General features: G+C 38.5%; 1 protein-coding gene across 2 annotated transcripts in view; it reads left to right on the top strand.

Annotated features, from left to right (window-relative positions):
* Positions 1-21,874, top strand: part of IL18 (interleukin 18) — a 23,981-nt gene extending 2,107 nt beyond the window's left edge. The window contains exons 2-6 of one of the 2 annotated variants that reach the window (XM_011926744.1): positions 9,956-10,042; positions 11,373-11,384; positions 14,773-14,907; positions 16,328-16,461; positions 21,309-21,874. In XM_011926744.1, coding sequence (XP_011782134.1) covers positions 9,964-10,042; positions 11,373-11,384; positions 14,773-14,907; positions 16,328-16,461; positions 21,309-21,530 — 582 coding nt within the window. In that variant the 5' untranslated portion in view covers positions 9,956-9,963 and the 3' untranslated portion in view covers positions 21,531-21,874. The remainder of the gene's footprint in view (positions 1-9,955; positions 10,043-11,372; positions 11,385-14,772; positions 14,908-16,327; positions 16,462-21,308) is intronic. The other variant, XM_011926745.1, reaches the window with a different exon arrangement.
* The last annotated feature ends 785 nt before the right edge of the window (positions 21,875-22,659 follow it).

Genomic DNA, 22,659 nt, shown 5'->3' with positions numbered 1-22,659 from the left:
AGCCAGGATGGTCTCGAACTCCTGACCTCGTGATCCGCCCGTCTCGGCCTCCCAAAGTGCTGGGATTACAGGCTTGAGCCACCGCGCCCGGCCTATCTATTCAAATCTTTAAGCATTCTTTGAGATTCAATTCAATTCTCCTTTTCAAACTAGGCCATTTAAACTACATCAGTTCCATTTTGATTTTTTGCTTTGAGTCTACAGACTCAAAACCAAAATCTTAAAAACTTATTTTTTAAGTTTTCTTCTACTCTCACCTCTTCCACACTCACATACACGCATTCATATATAAGATGACAAAATGTTCAAGGACAAAATGATTTATAGAACTGAAAAGTTAGGTTTTGATCTTGTTGCTGTTGACTACCTGCCTGATCTCAGGGAATTAGTTATGTAGCATGCTCCCTTGTTTCCTCCTATACCTATTCAACAGGATTGGAATTCCACAGCAAGGATAAACATAATCATAGTTGCTTTTCAGGTTCAAGGCATTTTAACTTTTAATCTAGTAGTATGTTTGTTGTTGTTGTTGTTTGAGACGGAGCCCTGCTCTGTCACCCAGGCTGGAATGCAGTGGCACAAACTCAGCTCACTGCAACCTCCGCCTCATGGATTCATTCAGTTATCCTGCCTCAGCATCCCAAGTAGCTGGACTACAAGGCACATGCCACCATGCCTGGCTAATTTTTGTATTTTTAGTAAAGACAGGGTTTCACCATGTTGGCCAGGCTGGTCTCGAACACCTGACCTCCAGTGATCCAGCTGCCTTGGCCTCCCAAAGTGCCGGGATTACAGGTGTAAGCCGCCGTGCCCAGCCTAATAGTATGTTTTTAAACTCTTAGTGGCTTAACAATGCTGGTTGTATAATAAACATGCCATAAATATGTATTGTCTTAGAATTATGAAGAAGTGGTTACTAGGCCGTTTGCCACATATCAGTGGTTCTCTCCTTACAGCTTTAACTGGAGTCTAGAATTTCAGGTTGGTAGAGCTGGAACAGACCTTAAAGATTGACTATCCAACTTCCTTGTCCAAATGAGAAAACTGAGACCCTTAAAATTAAGTGACTTGCCCCAGACAAAACTGGAACTCATGTGTCCTCATTTCCATCATGAAATTCTACCATTCACTAGCCTCTGGCTAGTTGTCAAAGTATTGCATAACTAAAAATTTTTTTGTGTTTTAAAGAACAAATTGTCACTACTTACTCCTGGGAGGATCTTTCTGAGGTGGTTTATAACTCTTAAAAAAAAAAAAAAAGTCAATAGTCTGAGAACTTTAGATGAAATAGTCAAAGCATTTTTATCCAGTGGATACTATAATTTTCATGGATTAGAGTTAAAGCAAAGAAACATGGATGAGAAAGGAAGAGGAAAATTGAGGAGAGGAAGAATGGGGTTGAGAACACACCACTTGTAATCGGTCATAGCTGTATTGAGAACTAACAAGAAGAATTGTGAGAAAATAAGAATGAAGAATTCAAAATCAACACATGAAATGAAAAAGAAACTACTAGGGAAAAATGGAGAAGACATTAGAAAGAGTATTCTATTTTTAAAATTCTGTTTTCAGGCTTCTCTCCTGTTCTTCCTCCTTCTCACTGGTTTTCAGGTAGAGGGAAAGTTTAAGATAGAAAAAATATATATATTCTACTCATCCCTTTCTACACCATTGTCATGGCAGCAAGGTTTATCATAGCAAACTTTTATTCATAGAACATTTATTGAGTTCTTACTGTGTGGTAAGCTCTTTCCAGGTGTTGAAGATTCAGGGGGAGAAAAAGACAACTCATTGTCTTAAAACTCAGATGGAAGCTGAACAGACCTATTTTTATTCAAAGTAATCTCCATTCAGGGTAGTAAGAGCTATTTAAGAAGCATGAACAGGTTTGAGTGAGGTGGGACTCTGAGGAGAGAATAATTAGCTAGGAATGAAAGAGCACAGAAGTTTTCCTAGAGGAACTATTAAAGCTGTAAGTTATGGGATGAGAAATGAGGCAGGGTTTGCAGGCAGGAAAAAAAAAAAAAAAGCAGGGGAAGGGGAAGTTCTGGCCTGGCAAAGAGAATAACTCTGGCAACAATGGAGGAGAGTCTGGAAGCAAGACAACCAAGTAGAAGAGTATTAATATAGAAGATGCCAGGGGTGATGAGGGCTTGATTTAAAATAGTGCTGTTGGAGACAGAGAGGAGATACCAAATTCTGGAGACATTTCTGAGTTAGAATCTACGGTATTTATCAGACAAGGGAAAGATTAGACAAAGGAGTTAAGAACATCTGCCAGGTTTCAGTTTTGGGCAGGTAACTAGGACATGTTTTGAAAAGTAATTTATTAGATCTCTTACCGTTGGAACTATGTATCTGGAGCCAAATTAAAATTTGTGCATTGTATATAGCTTTCCTCGCCACCAGTAACTACTACCCTAACTCTTTACTTGGTAGCCAGACTTCCTAAAAGAATAGTTTGTAGTCACTGTCCTTACTTTTCCCCCTCCCATTCTGTCCTAGATATTTGTCCACCTACCATCTGCTGCCTCCTCTTTACCCAAACTGTTCTACAGTTACCCAAAACTTCCCAATTGCCAAATTCAATGAACAAGTTTAAGCTTATATGTAAATTAGAAGCTCTACAGTTTCTGATTTCAGGCAGCTCCTCCTGAAACCCTTTCTCTTTTGACTTCCGAGACACATCTCAGATTTACAAAACTGAACTAATTATTTTCCACTTGAGCTGTATTTTCATTCTTTTTTTCTTAATGAATGAGGTAACCACTCAACAAATTGCCTAAGCCGAAAACTACGAAGTCATCCTCAGTTCCTTCTTCTTCCATTTGACCCACAACAGATCAGCTGAAAAATCCTGCTGTTTAGTATCTCTTGAATTCACTACCTTAGTTTATAACTTCATCAACTCTTAATTGTTAACATTGCTTCTGTAGTTGTTGTCTGAGCTCTGTCCAGTCTCGTTCAATCAGATCCATTATTTTGTTCTTGGTGGTGGTGGTGGTGTTGACACAGAGTTTTGCTCTTGCTGCCCAGGTTGAAATGCAATGATGTGATCTCAGCTCACTGCAACCGCACCCTCCTAGGTTCCATCAATTCACCCTCCCGAGTAGCTGGGACTACAGGCATGCGCCACCACACCCTGCTAATTTTGTATTTTTAGTAGAGACAGGGTTTCACCATGTTTGTCAGGCTGGTCCCAAACTCCTGACCTCAAGTGATCCACCCACCTCAGCCTCCCAAAGTGCTAGGATTACAGGCATGACCCACCGCTCACGGCCCACCCAGATCCATTCTTTATGTTGCTTCTAGAATGAGCTTTTTAGAACACAAATTTGACCATATCTTTCTCCTATTTAAGTCAGCATATTTTTTTTTCAGGAAAAAACAGTTCAAACTCTTTAGCCTGCTTACACAAGGCCTTTGTAGTCTGACTCTTCTTTCCAAGCTTTCATCAAACTATACTGCAAGTTGCATTTTATGTGAATTGAATTAGGCAAAAATATAAAAATTATAGTTTATGTGGGCAAAATGGAAATAATGTTAACTCTTCCAAACAGTTTATCTAGAATAACATAATTTCCAAGCTGGTAGGTCAAATGAGTTATAAACTGTTAACACTATTGCCACATGCAAGTGTCTTTTATACCTGGTAGAATTATCTGCTTCCATGTCAGTATTATGTAAATTAGACTTTAACTCAGAAGTTCTTCAGACATACAGGTTATTATTGTGCTATTTTTTCACATAATTTCAAATAATTTTATATATGATAATGTTATCCAAGTGCTAAGGGATGTATTGTTACTGTTGTGCAAAAAAAAAAAAACTCCAAATAAATATGTTGAAACAAAGGTTACACGCAAGAAAACAATTATAAAAAGGCCAAAGTACCACCATGACAGGTTGTGTGGAGACAGCGGGCTACAAAACACTAGTAATAATGCTGAGAAAGTTGAAAAAAGAAAGAAAGAATATGCTTTGGTTCTTGTAGATTTATGTACTCTTAAGAATACCTCGTCTCATACCTTTACGTTTTTCCCAAAGAAAAGTTAACCTTGGCCAGGCACAGTGGCTCACGCCTGTAATCCCAACACTTTGGGAGACCAAGGCGGGCAGATCGCCTGAGGTCAGGAGTTCAAGACCAGCCTGACCAATGTGGAGAAACACCCCCCTTATTACTGAAAAAATACAAAATTAGGCTGGGCGTGGTGACTCACCCCTGTAATCCCAGCACTTTGGGAGGCCGAAGCAGGCAGATCACCTGAGGTCAGGAGTTCAAGACCAGCCATGGAGAAACCCCGTCTCTACTAAAACTACAAAATTAGTTGGTTGTGGTGGCGCATGACTGTAATCCCAGCTACTCAGGAGGCTAAGGCAGGAGAATCACTTGAACCCGAGAGGCGGAGGTTGCAGTGAGCTGAGATTACACCATTGTACTCCAGCCTGGGCAACAAGAGTGAAAATGTCTCAAAAAAAAAAAAAGAAAAAGAACAGAAAAGTTAATCTTGAACTATGTGAGATCTTTAGAAATGCATTCTTTCTGTAAAATGTGACTGCATTTGCCTTATTTATGGTAAAAATGTTGAGGCCTCAAACAACCCATGTTCTTTCAGTCTCCCTGCTGCCTAGCCTTTGTTCACATTGCTTCTTCTTGGTGGAAGCTCTTCCCCTGGCCTTGAAAATGCCTGCTTCTCTTTCAAGGCAGCATGGTCATCACTTCTGTGGTAACCTTCTCCAGCACTATCAAACAAAAGAATCTTGTAAATTCAGCTCTTACAGCATTCATTATATTATTTTGTAACTCTTTATAGATTTTTCTCTCCCACTAGACTCTGAGTCACTGGAGGGTAGGAGCTAATTGTCATTCATGTGTGGTTTGGTCAGCTACTGGCCACATTCCTGATGTGTAGTTGATGCTCAAGCCTTAACTGGTGAATCAGCTCAAATATTGTCTTTCTCTAAATCCACTCACTCACTGACTAACTATGTACTGAAAATAGTAAACACCAGTAATTTAATCCAATTTCTGCCCATACTGCTTAGTACATTTCAGGTGAATTACTTTAATAAATATGTGTGTATTACATAATATTAAAGTTTGTAGAGAAGATCATGCTAGTCATTATTTCATCAGCTGATAACTAATCAAAACATAGAGTCTCAGGTTAACAAATGTCTGCCTTCGCAGTTAATGCAGTCATTAACAAACACCTTCTGACGCTGATAACAGGGCTGTGTTCAGCAATGAAGCCATAAAGGTAAATAAAGAAAATGCTCTCATGGAGCTCACAGCCTAGTCGTTATTGTTCTGATTTTTAATATTGAAGTTGCTTTGGGTTTTGGTAAAAAATGTTTAGACTTATCTCAGCGATCTTTTCATCCTTTGCTATATTATTTTTCTCTAAGAATCTTCCTTATCCCCTCCTTTAAAAAACTAGGTGATAATTCTAAAATATAAATTTAAATATTATAAATATTTTATAATATTTAATATTTATATTTAAATGTTTGATAAACATTTAAATTTTATAATATTTAAATGTTTATTTAAATTTATTCGTACATCAGTTTTTATTTTATTTAAATCTGTTGGCCAGGCATGGTGGCTCACGCCTATAATCCTAGAACTTTGGGAGGCCAAGTCAGGCAAATCACTTGAACTCATGAGTTCAAGACCAGCCTGGGCAACATGGTGAAACCCCATCGCTACCAAACATGCTAAAACTTACTTGGGTGTGGTAGCACGCATCTATAGTCCTAGCTACTTGGGAGGCTAAGATGAGAGAATTGCTCGAACCCAGGTGAGAGGAGTGGGGTGGATGTTGCAGTGAGCTGAGATCGCGCCACTGCACTCCAACCTGGGTGACAGAGTAAGACTCCATCTCAAAAAAAAAAAAAAAGTTACTTAAATAAGATAAATTTAATAACCATTCACATTTAGATGAGCATAAGGAACTAAACCTAGATAAAACTGTAAAATAAGGCCTGGGTACAGTGACTCATGCCTGTAATCTCAAGCACTTTAGGGGGTCAAGGAGAGAGGATCGCTTGAGTCCAGGAGTTAAAGACCAGCCTGGACAACATAATGAGATCCCATCTCTATTAAAAAAGAAAATAAACCTGTTAAATAGCCACCAGCTCACAAGTATTTGGGGTCAGCTTAATTTGCATTACGTTTTTTCAACTGAGTTTTAATTACCTGTTTATTCTACCATATATGCTTGCTTTTAGATTATGTTAGAAAGAATTTGAGTCAGTTCTCTGCCTATGAGCACAGTTTTATGGCTACTCCTCTGTGTGCCATTGACAATTGTGACTCACTCACCTTCCTTAGAGCCCCAACCATAACTGCCTTCAGGAACCCAAGGCACTGCTGAATTCTAGTGTAGGGACTTCCTAATCATTTTTGTGGCATGGACTTTCATGGGAAATATGAAGACTGTGGACCCCTTCTCAGAACAATGTTTTTACAGACATAAAATTAAATACTTAGCTGTATAAAGGAAACCTATTATATTAGAACAGAGTTATCAAAAATTTTTTACCTCCTTCAAGTTACGCTGTAAGGCTATAGTAACCAAAACAGCCTGGTACTGGTATAAACACATATGTCAGTGGAACAGAATTGAGAACCCAGAAATAAAGCCTTAACAGCCAACTGATTTTTGGTAAAGCTGACAGGAAAATACAATGGGAAAAGGACACCAGTTTCAATAAATGGTGCTGGGAAAATTGGATAACTAGATGCAGAGGGAACGAAACTGGACCCATGTCTCTCACCATGTACAAAAATCAACTCAAGATGGATTAAAGACTTAAATGTAAGACCTGAAACTATAAAATAGAAAAAAAAAAAAAAAAACAAGGGAACGAAACTGGACCCATGTCTCTCACCATGTACAAAAATCAACTCAAGATGGATTAAAGACTTAAATGTAAGACCTGAAACTATAAAATAGAAAAAAAAAAAAAAAAACATAGGGAAAACTCTTCTGGACATTGATCTAGGTGAAGAATTCATGGCCAAGCCCTGAAAAGCACAGGCAATAAAAACAAAAATAGACATATGGGACTTAATTAAACTAGAGAGCCTTTATATAGCAAAAGAAATAATCAACAGAGTAAATAGATAACCTGCAGAATGGGAGAAAATACTTGCAAACTATACATCTGACAGGGGACTGATATCTCAAATTTACAGGGAACTCAAACAGCTCAACAACTAAAAAACAAATAATCCTGTCAAAAAATGAGCTAAGGACACAAGTAGATATTTTTCAAAAGAAGACATACAAGTGGCCAACAAGCATGTGAAAAAATTCTTGTCATCACTAATCATCATAGAAATGCAAATTGAAACCACAATGAGATACTATCTTACACCAATCAGAATGGCTGTTATTACAAAAAAAAAACCATGTTGTTGAGGATGCAGAGAAAAGGGACCACTTATGCACTCTTGGTGGGATGTAAATTTATAAAACCTCTCTAGAAAATAGTATGGAGATTTCTCAAATAACTGAAAATAGAACTACCCTTTGATCCAGCAATCCCACTACTGCATATCTACCCAGAGGGAATCATTATATCAAAAAGATACCTACATTTGTATGTTTATTTACAGTGCTATTCACAATAGCAAAGATATAGAATCAACCTAAGTGTTCATCGACTGATGGTTGGATAAAGAAAATATGGTGTGTGTGTATGCATATATGCAATGGAATATTACTCAGCCATAAGAAAGAATGAAATAATCTCTTTTGCAGCAACATGGATGGAACTGGGGGCCATTATCTTAAGTGAAACAACTCAGACACAGAAAGGCAAATACCTCATGTTCTCACTTATGAGTGGGAGCTAAGTAGTGTGGATCCGTAGACAAGAGTATAGAATGATAAACAGTAGAGACTCAAAAGGTGGGGGAAGTGAGAGGGAGGTGGGTGAGAAATTACTTATTGTATACAAAGTATGTTATTCCAGTGATTGATACAGTAAAAGTCCTAACTTCACCACTATGCAATATGTGCATGAAACAAAATTATATTTGTACCCCATAAATTTATACAAGTAAAATAAAAATACCAAAAAACTTGATATGTAAACTTGTCATAATAAGTACAAAGCTGAGGCCAGGCGCGGTGGCTCAAGCCTGTAATCCCAGTACTTTGGGAGGCCGAGACGGGCGGATCACGAGGTCAGGAGATCGAGACCATCCTGGCCAACACGGTGAAACCCCGTCTCTACTAAAAAATACAAAAAAAATAGCCGGGCGAGGTGGCGGGCGCCTGTAGTCCCAGCTACTCCGGAGGTTGAGGCGGGAGAATGGCGTAAACCCGGGAGGCGGAGCTTGCAGTGAGCTGAGATCCGGCCACTGCACTCCAGCCTGGGCGACAGAGCGAGACGCCGCCCAAAAAAAAAAAAAAAAAAAGGTACAAAGCTGAAAGTAACATGTCTGATAACATGGTTTTAACATTTACTTCTTTGTCAAACACTTCAGTTCACTGAAAGAAAACAGTTTATGATACATCTTTAAGAAAGCATGTTTACATTTGCCTTTTAAACTGGATATGAAACTCATTTAATAAAAAACAATGCAGAAAAGAAAAAATAAATTGTAAATTTAAGTATTAAGGTTTAATAACATTTTATTTTATTTAAACTTATTAAATAAAATAAATTTAATAACCATCCACATTTGGATGTGTATAAGGAACTAAATCTAGACAAAACTGTTATATAACACGAACTAACAAGTATTTTGGGGTTAGCTTAATTCAGATTAATTTTTTTTAAACTGAGTTTTAAATTCCTGCTTACTCTACCATACGTACTGGGCCTCATATTATGCTAGAAAAATTTTGAGCACAGATTTATGAATACTCTCCTGCATACCATTTAATTTAAACAAATGTTGATGCAGCATATATGTGCCTTTTTACCAACACATTAAATAATAAGATCTACTATGAGAACTAAACTTCTGTAATTTCAAAGTAGTAATGAGTTTAAACTATGTTTCAAGATCTCTGCAATAATTGCAGCACAATAGAAAATAGGTATTTCTATTAATGACAGAGTCACACGTACTACTAATAATACTGTGGTTTGTTTCCTGCAACTAATCATGGAAGGAATGCTAAATTTCAGAAGTTGGTGAAAATACATGTGTATTTTTTTCCCCATCCAAATTCACAGATTTCTCACACTGAGAACTCCTATTGCATAACAAAATTCTGGAAACCTGCACACCATATTGAAAGAGGGGCAGAAAGGAAGAATGAATAGGATTTAAAATTTTTTCAAATCCTGTGTCCCTTGATTTTACAGCAAGATTGTGTTTATGTATTACTTGTGTTAAAAAGATAGTATAATCTAGACTCCAGATAGAAAACCACTGCTGCTCAGGGAGAAAGGGCCATCAAATGCCAGAGCCCTGCAGCCTTCTCGCACCCTGCCTGTACCCTCAGATGGAAGCACTTTTTTAATCATTGTTTCACCTTTAGCACTTTGACAATGAAGTCACAAACCTTCAGCCTCTCACCCGTAGGAACCCACTGTTCTAAGAGAAGGATGAAGCCAGTCCTTCCTAAAGGGCAGGATTAGATGTGTTTCTGGCATCCTCAGATGAGGCTCTATTTACATTGATAATATATTTATATTTCTCAAGGAATACTGGAATAATGATTCAGTTCAGTAGTGGGCCATTTATCTACCCTATATAATATTGTTTATTGAGAAAATGCTTTCTGTATTCCAAATATCTGATGATTTGTAAGAGAACACTTAAACATAGGTATTCATAAGCTGAAACTTCTGGCATTTATTAAATGTCAAGATTGTTCATCAGTATACTAGGTGATTAACTGACCACTGAACTTGAAGGTAGTATAAAGTAGTAGTAAAATGTACAATCATTGTCTCTTAACAGATGGCTCTTTGCTTTCATTAGGAATAAAGATGGCTGCTGAACCAGCAGAAGACAACTGCATCAATTTTGTGACAATGAAATTTATTGACAATACGCTTTACTTTATAGGTAAGGCTAACGCCATAGAACAAATACCAAGTTCAGATAAATCTATTTAACTAGAAAAGATGTTGTGAAGTGAACTGTTAAGTGATTCTTTTTGTCACCAAATTTTATTGTAATATTAATGGCTCTTAAAAAAATAGTAGACCTCTAGAAATTAACCATAACATGTCCAAGGTCTCAGCACTTTGTCACACCACATGTCCTGGCACTTTAATTAGCAGTAGCTCACTCTCCAGGTGGCAGTAAGTGTGCATCATGAAAATCCCAGTTTTCATGGGAAAATCCCAGTACAAAACTGGGTGCATGCAGGAAATACAATTTCCCAAGGCAAATTGGCAAATTATGTAAGAGATTCTCTAAATTTAGAGTTCTATGAGTTACACCATTTTATGTAAATATGTTTGACAAGTAAAATTTGATTCTTTTTTTTTTTTCCTGTTGCCCAGGCTGGAGTGCAATAGCCTGATCTCTGCTCACTGCAACCTCCACCTCCTGGGTTCAAGCGATTCTCCTGCCTCAGCCTTCTGAGTAGCTGGGACTACAGGCACATGCCACCATGCCTGGCTCATTTTTTGTATTGTTAATAGAGACAGCATTTTGCCATATTGGCCAGGCTGGTCTTGAACTCCTGACCTCAGATGATCCTCCTGCCTCGGCCTCCCAAAGTGCTGGGATTACAGGCATGAACCACCACACATGGCCTAAATATTGCTTCTTATGATTAATCTTCTGTGAACAATATGGCTTCATTTGAAAGTTTGCCTTCATTTGAAACCTTCATGTAAAAGCTTGGGCAACAAAGTGAGACCCCATCTCTACAAAAAATTGAAAAAACTTACCTGTGAACACCTCCTACCTTCTTCAGCGGCTGAAGCAGGAAAATCACTTGAGCCTAGGAATTCGAGCCTGCACTGAGCTGTGATCCCACCCCTACACTCCAGCCTGCGTGACAGTAGACCCTGTCCAAAAAACAAAACCTTCAGAAAAAATTCTTAGGTGACTTTTCTTAGATGACTTCCATTTAAGCAATAAATTCAAAAGTAAAATCTCTCATTTTATAAAATTTATTTTTAGTTACATATTGAAATTTTTAAACCCAGGATTTAAGTTTTATGTCTAAATTACCTGAGAACACACTAAGTCTAATAAGCTTCATTTTATGGGCCTTTTGGATGATTATATAATATTCTGATGAAAGCCAAGACAGACCATTACCATAAAAATAGGAGTTTGAGAAAGAGGAGTAGCAAAAGTAAAAACTAGAATGAGATGAAATTCTGAGTTGAAATACAAAATTTTACATATTCTGTTTCTCTTTTTTTCCCCCTCTTAGCTGAAGATGATGGTAAAGTATAAATGAAATTATTTTTCTTTGCAAACTAAGTATCTGCTTGAGACACATCTATATCAACATTGTCAGCTGAGAAAAAAAATGGTTCACATGATAGCCATCTATTTGGAAAGCCAATCTGCCCTCAAAGGAATGTGGACTCAGTAGCACAGCTTTGGAATGAAGATGATCATAAGAGATACAAAGAAGAACCTCTAGCAAAAGATGCTTCTCTACGCCTTAAAACATTCTCCATTTCTTAGAACATACAAAATAGACTTTGCCTGTTTCATAGGTCCTAAGATTAGCAGGGAGTCATGGATTCTGTTGCCGGGGGGGAGGCATTGCATAGGAAAAGGGGATTGAAGCATTAGAATTGTCCAAAATCAATAACACCTCATCTCAGAAATGCTTTGGGAAGAAGCCTGCGAGGCTCCTGGATTGATGGCGGCGGGAGGGCAGAAAATTCTGGAAGTAGAGGAGATAGGAATGGGTGGGGCAAGAAGACCACATTCAAAGGCCAAGATCTGAAAGAAACCATGGCATTTATGATGAATTCATGGTAATTCAGCATGGAAGTAGAGTAGGAGTAGGAGAATAATGAGAGAAGCTAGAGTGATAAACAGGGTGTAGAGCAAGACATTCTCTTGCTCCAAGATGTGAAATTTGGACTTTATCTTGGAGATACTAGGGTTAATTAAGCACAATATGTATTAGCTAGGGTAAAGATTAGTTTGTTTTAACAAAGACATCCAAAGATACAGTAGCTGTATAAGACAGAGAATTTTTTCTCAAAGAAAGCCTAAGTAGGCAGCTCAGAAGTAGTATGGCTGGAAGCAACCTGATGATATTGGTACCCCAACTTTCTTCATTCTTGTTACCCACCATCCCCCAGTTGTTGATCTCATACACATAGTTGAAAATCATCATACTTCCTGGGTTCATATCCCAGTTATCAAGAAAGGGTCAAGATAGGAGAAGTCAGGCTTATTCCTTTCAAAGACTCTAATTGGAAGTTATATACATCAATTCCCCTCATATTCCATTGACTAGAATCTAATCACATGACCACACCAAGTGCAAGGAAATCTGGAAAATATAATCTTTATTCCAGGTAGCCATATGACTCTTTAAAATTCAGAAATAATATATTTTTAAAATATCATTCTGGCTTTGGTATAAAGAATTAATGGTGTGGGGTGAAGAGGACAAAATTAAAGATTGAGAGGCTATTTTAATTCTTACAAGAAATGATGGTGTCATAAATTAAGTTAGACACAATGGAGTGCTGATGAGGAGCTGTGAATGGATTTTAGAAACACTTGAGAGAATCAGTAGGACATGATTTAAGGTTAGATTTGGAAAGGAGAAGAAAGTAGAAAAGATGATGCCTACATTTTTCACTTGGGCAATTTGTACCATTCAATGAAATAGGAAACACAGGAGGAAGAGCAGGTTTTGGTGTATACAAAGAGGAGGATGGATGACGCATTTAGTTTTGGATCTGAGATGTCTGTGGAACATCCTAGTGGAGGTGTCCAATAAACTCTTCTACATGTGGTTCTGAGCTCAGGACAAAGATTTGGGCTGGAGATAGAGATTTGAAGGCTTATGCATAGAAATGGGCATCTGAATCTATAGAAATAAAAAAACAAATCAGAGGAAATGTGTAGAGTGAGAGAGTAAAAGCCAAGTACTAAACTGGGAGGAATACCTACATTTAAAGGATGCAGTAGAAAGAGAAGCTAATAAAGAACAGAGAGCAGACTAACCAAAAAGGAAGAAGAAAAACCAAGAGAATTCCACCGACTCCCAGGAGAGCATTTTAAGATTGAGGGGATAGGTGTTGTGTTGAATTTTGCAGCCTTGAGAATCAAGGGCCAGAACACAGCTTTTAGATTCAGCAACAAGGAGTTTGGTGATCTCAGTGAAAGCAGCTTGATGGCGAAATGGAGGCAGAGGCAGATTGCAATGAGTGAAACAGTGAATGGAAAGTGAAGAAAGGATACAGACAATTCTTGCTAAAAGCTTGGCTGTTAAAAGGAGGAGAGAAACAAGACTAGCTGCAAAGTGAGATTGGGTTGATGGAGCAGTTTTAAATCTCAAAGAGCTTTGTGCTTTTTTGATTATGAAAATAATGTGTTCATTTTATAACTAATTCAGGCAATGAAAAAAGATAATAATATGAAAGATAGAAATATAAAAACCACCCAGAAATAATCATAGCTACCATTTTGATGCAATATTTCTATACTTCTTTCTGTATATATATACAGACACAGAAATGCTTATATTTTTATTAAAAGGGATTGTACTAAAGCTGCTTTTTCTCGTTAGTGATATATATGGACATATCTCCATGGCAATGAGTAATTGCAGTAATATTAAGTTCATGATATTTCACAATAAAGGCATATCTTTGCCCTTTTTATTTAATCAATTCATAATTGGTGAATGTTTGTTTCTAGTTTATTGTTATTAACAATGTTCCCATAAGCATTCCTGTACAAAAATGTTCACACATTTGTGTGATTTTTCCTTTAGGATAAAACCCAGGAGGTAGAATTGCTGGGTTGATAGAAGAGAAAGGATGATTGGCAAATCAAAGCTTCAGTAGAGGGTACATGCTGAGCACAAATGGGATCAACCTTAGATACCAGCAATGGCACCTTTGCATTTCCCCCTGGGACGAGAGAGAGAGGAAATAACTGGTACTGCCAGAGTTAAATTTGTATGTGGAGTAGCAGGAAATCATTTGCTGAAAATGAAAACAGAGATGATGGTGTAGAGGTCCTGAAGAGAGCAAAGAAAATTTGAAATTGCAGCTATGAACTATGGAAGAGAGTGCTGAACTGGAAAACAAAAGAAATATTGACAATTGATATGCTTGTAACAGCACCGATTCGAACACTTGTGCCATTGTTCACTAGCAGCACTCAGCAGCCAAGTCTGGAGTTTTGTAGCAGAAAGACAAATAAGTTAGGGATTTAATATCCTTGCAAAATGGTAGACAAAATGAACTCTGAGGTCCAGCTGCACAGGGAAGAAAGGGAAGACAGGAAGAGGTTAGAGAGGAAATACAAGAGTCAGGAGACTGGAAGATGTTGTGAAATTTAAGAACACATAGAGTTGGAGTAAAAGTGTAAGAAAATTAAAAGGGTAAGAGACTGGTCAGAAAGTAGGATATTTGAAGTTAACACTTCAGTGGCAGAGTAGTTCTGAATGGTAACAAGAAATTGAGTGTGCCTTTGAGAGTAGGCTAAAAAACAATAGGCAACTTTATTGTAGCTACTTCTGCAACAGAAGATTGTCATTAATAGTTTTAGAAAACTAAAATATATAGCATACTTATTGGCAATTAACAAAGTTTGTATTTTTTAATGAGATTTCATGTTTATTGTAGAAAACCTGGAATCAGATTACTTTGGCAAGCTTGAATCTAAATTATCAATCATAAGAAATTTGAATGACCAAGTTCTCTTCATTGACCAAGGAAATCGGCCCCTATTTGAAGATATGACTGATTCAGACTGTAGAGGTATTTTTTTTAATTCGCAAACGTAGAAATGACTAGCTACTTCTTCCCATTCTGTTTTACTGTTTACATTTTTCCGTGCTAGTCCTAATTCTTAGATGAAAAGTCACAGGAGTAACAATAATTTCACTTACAAGAAACTTCATGAGGCATCCATGTTTTTTAGTTGGGGTAAAAAAATGGATACAATAAGACATTGCTAGGGGTCATGCCTCTCTGAGCCTGCCTTTGAATCACCAATCCCTTTATTGTGATTGCACTCACTGTTTAAAACCTCTATAGTTGGATGCTTAATCCCTGCTTGTTACAGCTGAAAATGCTGATAGTTTTAAAAATATTAAAAATAAATACACACGCATTTCAAATGAGTCTGTCTTCCCCCAGAAATTTAGAGTACAATAGAAAAGGATTAAGTTGCCAGGCGTGGTGGCATCTATCTGTAATCCTAGCTACTTGGGAGGTTCATGCAGGAGGATTGCTTGAGGCCAGGACTTTGAGACTGTCGTACACGATGATCGTGCCTGTGAATAGCCACTGCACTCCAGCCTGGGTGATATAGAGACCTTGTCTGTAAAATTTTAAAAAAAATTAAAAAAAAACTTAAAAAAAAAAAGAAAATGATCAAGTCTACTGTGACTTCCAAACTATGAATTCCAAATATCAAAGTTAGGCTGAGTTGAAGCAGTGAATGTGCGTTCTTTAAAAATACTGAATACTTACCTTAACGTATATTTTAAATATTTTATTTAGCATTTACAAGTTAAAAATCTTTTAGAATTCATATCTTTAAAATACTAAAAGACGTTGCAGCATGTATGTTGTAACACATTAAACTGTGGGCTTGTTTGTTTGTTTGAGACGCAGTTTCACTCTTGTCACCCAGGCTGAAGTACGATGCAGTGGTGCGATCTCGGCTCACTACAACCTCCGCTCCCAGGTTCAGTCAATTCTCATGCCTCAGCCTCCCAGCCTCAGTAGCTGGGACTACAGGCATGCACCACGTACACCCAGCTAATTTTTGTGTTGTTAGTAGAGTTGGGGTTTCACCATGTTGGCCAGGCTGGTCTCAAACCCCTGACCTCAAGTGATCTGCCTGCCTCGGCCTACCAAACAAACAGACAACCCCACAGTTTAATATGTGTTACAATGCACATGCTGCAACTCTTTTGAGTATTTTAATGATAGGGATTCTAAAAGGTTGTTTTTAACTTTTCAATGCTGGGATTATAGGTACGAGCCACTGTGCCAGGCCTGAACTGTGTTTTAAAAAATGTCTGACCAGCTGTACGTAGTCTCCTGCAGACTGGCCAAGTCTCAAAGTGGGAACAGGTGTACTAAGGACTATCATTTGGTTAAATTTCCACAAATGTTCCTGTGCAAAAATTCTTCTAACTAGAGTTCTCATTTATCGTATTTATTTCAGATAATGCACCCCGGACCATATTTATTATAAATATGTATAAAGATAGCCAGCCTAGAGGTATGGCTGTAGCCATCTCTGTGAAGTGTGAGAAAATTTCAACTCTCTCCTGTGAGAACAGAATTATTTCCTTTAAGGTAAGACTGAGCCTTACTTTGTTTTCAATCATGTTAATATAATTAATATAATTAGAAATATAATATTATTTCTAATGTTAATATAAATAATATAATTAGAAAACTCAAATATCCTCAGACCAACCTTTTGCCTAGAACAGAAATAACAAGAAGCAGAGAACCATTAAAATGAATACTTACTAAAAATTATCAAACTCTTTACCTATTGTGATAACGATGGTTTTTCTGAGCCTGTCACAGGGAGGAGAAGATACAATACTTGTTTTATGACCTGCATCTCCTGAATAATCAGTCTTTATACAAATAATAATATAGAATACATATGTGAGTCATACATTTAAGAATAACATGTGACTTTCCAGAATGAGTTCTGCTATGAAGAATGAAGCTAATTATCCTTCTATATTTCTACTCCTTTGGAAATCATAATAATATTTTAATCTGTAGTTGTTTTGTTCCTGATCCTTAGCGTAAGTCTCAAACACAAGCTTCAGCTTCCAGTTGATGTGTGTTATTTTTAATGTTAATCTAATTGAATAAAATTTATGAGATCAGCTGTAAAAGCAATGCTATAATAATCTGAAAGCCAGGTATAAAGTATTTCTGGCCTCTACTTTTTCTCTGTTATTCTCCATTATTATTCTCTATTATATTTCTCTATTTCCTCCATTATTGTTAGATAAACCACAATTAACTATAGCTACAGACTCAGCCAGAAAACTTTCCTCCCAGTAAGAGTAGCCAGGGATGCTTACAAATTGGCAATGCTTCAGAGGAGAATTCCATGTCATGAAGACTCTTTTTGAGTGGAGACTTGCCAATAAATAACTGCTTTCATGCCCACCCAGTCCCCACTGAAAGACAGTTAGGATATGACCTTAGTGAAGGTACCAAGGGCCAATTTGGGAGGGAGAAAAAAGCCACTCTAAAGTATAATCCAAGTAAGAACAGTGCATATGCAACAGATACAGCCCCCAGACAAATCCCTCAGTTATCTCCTTCCAACCAGAGTGCCACCCCTTCATGTGACAATTTGGAGTCCCCATTCTAGACCTGACAGGCAGGCAGCTTAGTTATCAAAATGGCATAAGAGGCCTGGGATAGAAGGGTAGGGTGGAAGGGGTTAAGCATGCTGTTACTGAGCAACATAATTAGAAGGGAAGGAGATGGCCAAGCTCAAACTATGTGGGATAGAGGAAAACTCAGCTGCAGAGGCAGATTCAGAAACTGGGATAAGTCCGAACCTACAGGTGGATTCTTGTTGGGGGAGACTGGTGACAATGTTAAGAAGATGGAAATAATGCTTGGCACTTAGTATGAACTGGGCAAATCCATATTTGGGGCAGCCTGAAGCTTATACAATTTTGATGGTCCTTTTAAAGAAAAAGAACGTGGCTGGGCATGCATGGTGGCTCATGCCTGTAATCCCAGCACTTTGGGAGGCCGAGGTGGGCAGATCACCTGAATTCAGGAGTTCAAGACCAGCCTGACCAACATGGAGAAACCCCATCTCTACTAAAAATACAAAATTAGCTGGGTGTGGTGACACATGCCTGTAATCCCAGCTACTCGGGAGGCTGAGGCAGGAGAATCTTTGAACCTGGGAGGCAGAGGTTGCGGTGAGCTGAGATGGTGCCATTGCACTCCAGTCTGGGCAACAAGAGTGAAACTCGGTCTCAAAAAAAAAAAGAATGTAAAATTATGAAAGATGTAAGCTTAATAATTTAATTCAACTTTTAAAAAGGGTGGGTAGGGGGTGGCTTGAAGAGATCTGTGCAAATGAGGGAATCTGACATTGAAGCTTCATCAGCATCATAGCAAATGTGCTTCTAGAAGGAACTCAGTAAATATTAGTTGGAGGGAGGGAAAGAGCGAGGGGTGGACTAGGACCAGTTTTAGCCCTTGTCTTTAATCCCTTTTCCTGCCACTAATAAGGATCTTAGCAGTGATTATAAAAGTGGCCTGGGTTCTAGATAATAAGATACAACAGGCCAGGCGCAGTGGCTCATGCCTATAATCCTAGCACTTTGGGAGGGCAAGGCGAATGTCTCACTTGAGATCAGGAGTTCAAGACCAGTCTGGCCAACAGGATGATACCCCGTCTCTACTAAAAACAAACAAACAAACAAACAAAAATTAGCCAAGCATGGTGGCACACACCTGTAATCCCAGCTACTTGTGAGCCTGAGGCAGGAGAATCGCTTGAACTTAGGAGGCGTAGGCTGCAGTGAGCCGAGATCGCACCATTGCACTCCAGCCTGGGCGACAGAATGAGACTTCATCTCAGAAAAAAAAAAAAAGAGAAAAAGATACAACTGGCTGCCCTAATGTGCTCACCTTTCACTGTTGATTACTAGCTATAAAGTCTTATAAAGTTCTTTGGTCAAGAACTTTGACAACACTAAGAGGGATTTGCTTTGAGAGGTTACTGTCAGTGTCTGTTTCATATATATACATATATATGTATATATGTATCTATATCCAGGCTTGGCCGGGGTTCCCTCAGACTTTCCAGTGCACTTGGGAGATCTTAGGTCAATATCAACTTTCCCTGGATTCAGATTCAACCCCTTCTGATGTAAAAAAAAAAAAAAAAAAAAAAAATCCTTTGCCCCATGGAGCACTCAAGTTTCACCAGGTAGGGCTTTCCAAGTTGGGGGTTCTCCAAGGTCATTGGGATTGCTTTCACATCCATTCGCTATGATGGCTGGGAGTGGTCAACATCAAAACTAGGAAAGCTACTGCCCAAGGATGTCCTTACCTGTATTCTGAAATGTGCAATAACTGTGATTAAAGAGATTGCATGTTCTACCTCTCCACACTCTCACTTCTCAGTTTCAACTGTAACTTTCTTTTTTATTTTATTTATTTTATTTTATTATTATTATTATTATTATTTTTTTTTTTTTTTTTTTTTTTTGAGACAGAGTCTCGCTCTGTCGCCCAGGCTAGAGTGCAGTGGCGTGATCTCAGCTCACTGCAAGCTCTGCCTCCCGGGTTCACGCCATTCTCCCGCCTCAGCCTCCCGAGTATCTGGGACTACAGGCACCCGTCACCACGCCCAGCTAATTTTTTGTATTTTTCGTAGAGACAGGGTTTCACTGTGTTAGCCAGGATGGTCTCGATCTCCTGACCTCATGATCTGCCCGTCTTGGTCTCCCAAAGTGCTGGGATTACAGGCGTGAGCCATCGCGCCCGGCTCAACTGTAACTTTCTATACTGGTTCATCTTCCTCTGTAATGTTACTAGAGCTTTTGAAGTTTTGGCTATGGATTATTTCTCACTTATACATTAGATTTCAGATTAGTTCCAAATTGATGCCCACAGCTTAGGTTCTCTTCCTAAATTGTGGTATATTGTAGACAGCTGCAGAAGTGGGTGCCAATAGGGAAACTAGTTTATACTTTCATCAACTTAGGACCCACTCACACTTGTTGGTGAAGAACAAAGGTCAAGAGTTATGACTATCGATTCCACAACTGATTGAGAAGTTGGAGATAACTCCCCAGCCGCCGCCACCTAGAGTCTTTCAGGCATCTTAGGAGGATGAAGAAATGCTATTTTAATTCTGGAAGTTTCTCTATCAGTGCTTAGGATCATGGGAATCTGTGCTGCCATGAGGCCAAAATTAAATCCAAAACATCTACTGGTTCCAGGATTAACATGGAAGAAACATAGGTGGTGCCCACATGTTCTGATCCATCCTGCAAAATAGACATGCTGCACTAACAGGGAAAGTGCAGGCAGCACTACCAGTTGGATAACCTGCAAGATTATAGTTTCAAGTAATCTAACCATTTCTCACAGGACCCTATTCTGTGACTGAAACATACAGGAATCTGCATTTGGCCTTCTAGGGCAGGGCCCAGCCAAGTAGACCATATTCAGGACAGAAATTCAAGACTACCATGGAACTGGAGTACTTGGCAGGGAGACAAAGTCAAGGACTGCCAACTGAGCCAATACAGCAGGTGTATACGGGAACCCAGGGCTGAGCCCTACAACAAGTATCGGGTCTATTCACCATCAGTTTTAATTTCAGGCTCCACTGAAAGAGTAAGCTAAGATTCCTGGCACTTCCTGTCTCTCTCACAGTTGGCTCAGAAATGAGAACTGGCCAGGCTAGGCATGGTGGCTCACACCTGGAATCCCAGCACTTTGAGAGGCCAAAGTGGGAGGATCACTTGAGGCCAGGAGTTCAAGACCAGCCTAGGCAACAAAGTGAGATACCCCCGACCCCTTCTCTACAAAAATAAATTTTAAAAATGAGCCAAATGTGGTGGTGTGTACTTACAGTTCCAGCTACTCAGGAGGCTGAGGCAGGGGGATTGCTTGAGCTCAGGAGTTCAAGGCTGCAGTGAGCTATGATTTCACCACTGCACTTCAGGCTGGTCAACAGAGCAAGACCCTGTCTCAAAGCAAAAATAAAAGGAAACTAGAACTAGCCTAAATTTATGGGAGGAGGTCATCAATGTCTTTAGTTGTGAATGGTTATAGAGGACACGAACTGACCTTAGCCCAAAAAGCTTCTGGTCTTTGCTGGAACTCTACTTCATCTTGAGTAAATGTGGACACCACTCAATGGGAGAGGAAAGAAGTAAGCTGTTTGATGGATAGGGGAAAACTAGAGTCCTGGACCTGAATATGCATCCCATGACAGGGAGAATAGGAGATTCGGAGTTCAGAAGGAGAGGAGGTCAGTATTGCTGTTCAGAGATTTTTTTATGTAACTCTTGAGAAGCAAAACTACTTTTGTTCTGTTCAGTAATATACCTCAAAACAAACTTCATATATTCAAATTGTTCATGTCCTGAAATAATTAGGTAATGTTGTTTTTTTCTCTATAGGAAATGAATCCTCCTGATAACATCAAGGATACAAAAAGTGACATCATATTCTTTCAGAGAAGTGTCCCAGGACATGATAATAAGATGCAATTTGAATCTTCATCATATGAAGGATACTTTCTAGCTTGTGAAAAAGAGAGAGACCTTTATAAACTCATTTTGAAAAAAAAGGATGAATTGGGGGATAGATCTATAATGTTCACTGTTCAAAACGAAGACTAGCTATTAAAATTTCATGCTGGGCGTGGTGGCTCACGCCTGTAATCCCAGCCCTTTGGGAGGCCGAGGCGGGCGGATCACCAGAGGTTAGGAGTTCAAGACCAGCCTGACCAACATGGTGAAACCTCGTCTCTACTAAAAATACAAAAAATTAGCTGGGTGTGGTAACCCTTGCCCATAATCCCAGCTGCTGGAGAGGCTAAGACAGGAGAATCACTTCAACCCGGGAGGCAGAGGTTGTGGTGAGCCACGAATGCACCATATTCTCATCTTTTTTCACAATTCCTTGGTTACACTATCATCTCAATAAATGCAGAAAAAGCATTTGACAAAATCCAATTCATAATAAAAATTCTCAAACTTGAAAGAAAGCATGATAAAGGCATCTATGAAAAACCTACAGCTAATATCATACTTAATGATGAAAAACTGAATTATTTTACCCTAAGATCAGGAATAATGCAAGCATGTCAGCTCTTGCAACTTCTATTCAACATCGTACTGGATGTACTAGCCAGGGCAACCATACAAGAAGTAAAAATAAAAGGCATCCAGATTAAAAAGGAAGTCTTTATTTGCAGACAACATGGTTCTTTATGCAGAAAACCCTGAGGAATATACACACATGTTAGAACTAATAAGTTCAGCAAGGTTGCAGGTTGCAATATCAATATGCAAAAATACACTGAAGGCTGGGCTCAGTGGAGATGGCCCATACCTTTTGTCTCAGCTACTTGGGAGGCTGAGGTAGGAGGATCACTTGAGGTCAGGAGTTTGAGGCTATAGTGCAATGTGGTCTTGCCTGTGAATAACCACTGCACTGGAGCCTGGACAACAAAGTGAGACCCCATCTCAAAAAAAAAAAGATATATGGTATTTCTGTATATGAACAATATGAAAACAAGAAAATTCCATTCACAATGGTATTTAAAAGAATAAAATACAAATAAATTTAGCAAAAGAATTATAAAACTTGTACACTGAAAATTTCAAAGCATTCTGAGGGAAATTAAAGATGATCTAAATAATTGGAGAGACATTCCATGATCATTGGAAAACTCATTCAATATTGTTAAGATAACAGTTCTCCCCAAATTGATGCATGCATTAAACTTAGTCTTCATCAAAATTC

The sequence above is a fragment of the Colobus angolensis genome, unplaced genomic scaffold (assembly GCF_000951035.1).
Source record: "Colobus angolensis palliatus isolate OR3802 unplaced genomic scaffold, Cang.pa_1.0 Scaffold7, whole genome shotgun sequence".
In the NCBI taxonomy this organism is placed as follows: domain Eukaryota; kingdom Metazoa; phylum Chordata; class Mammalia; order Primates; family Cercopithecidae; genus Colobus; species Colobus angolensis.
The sequence above is the reverse complement of the archived record's forward strand: the minus strand, read 5'-3'. Positions and strand labels throughout refer to the sequence as shown.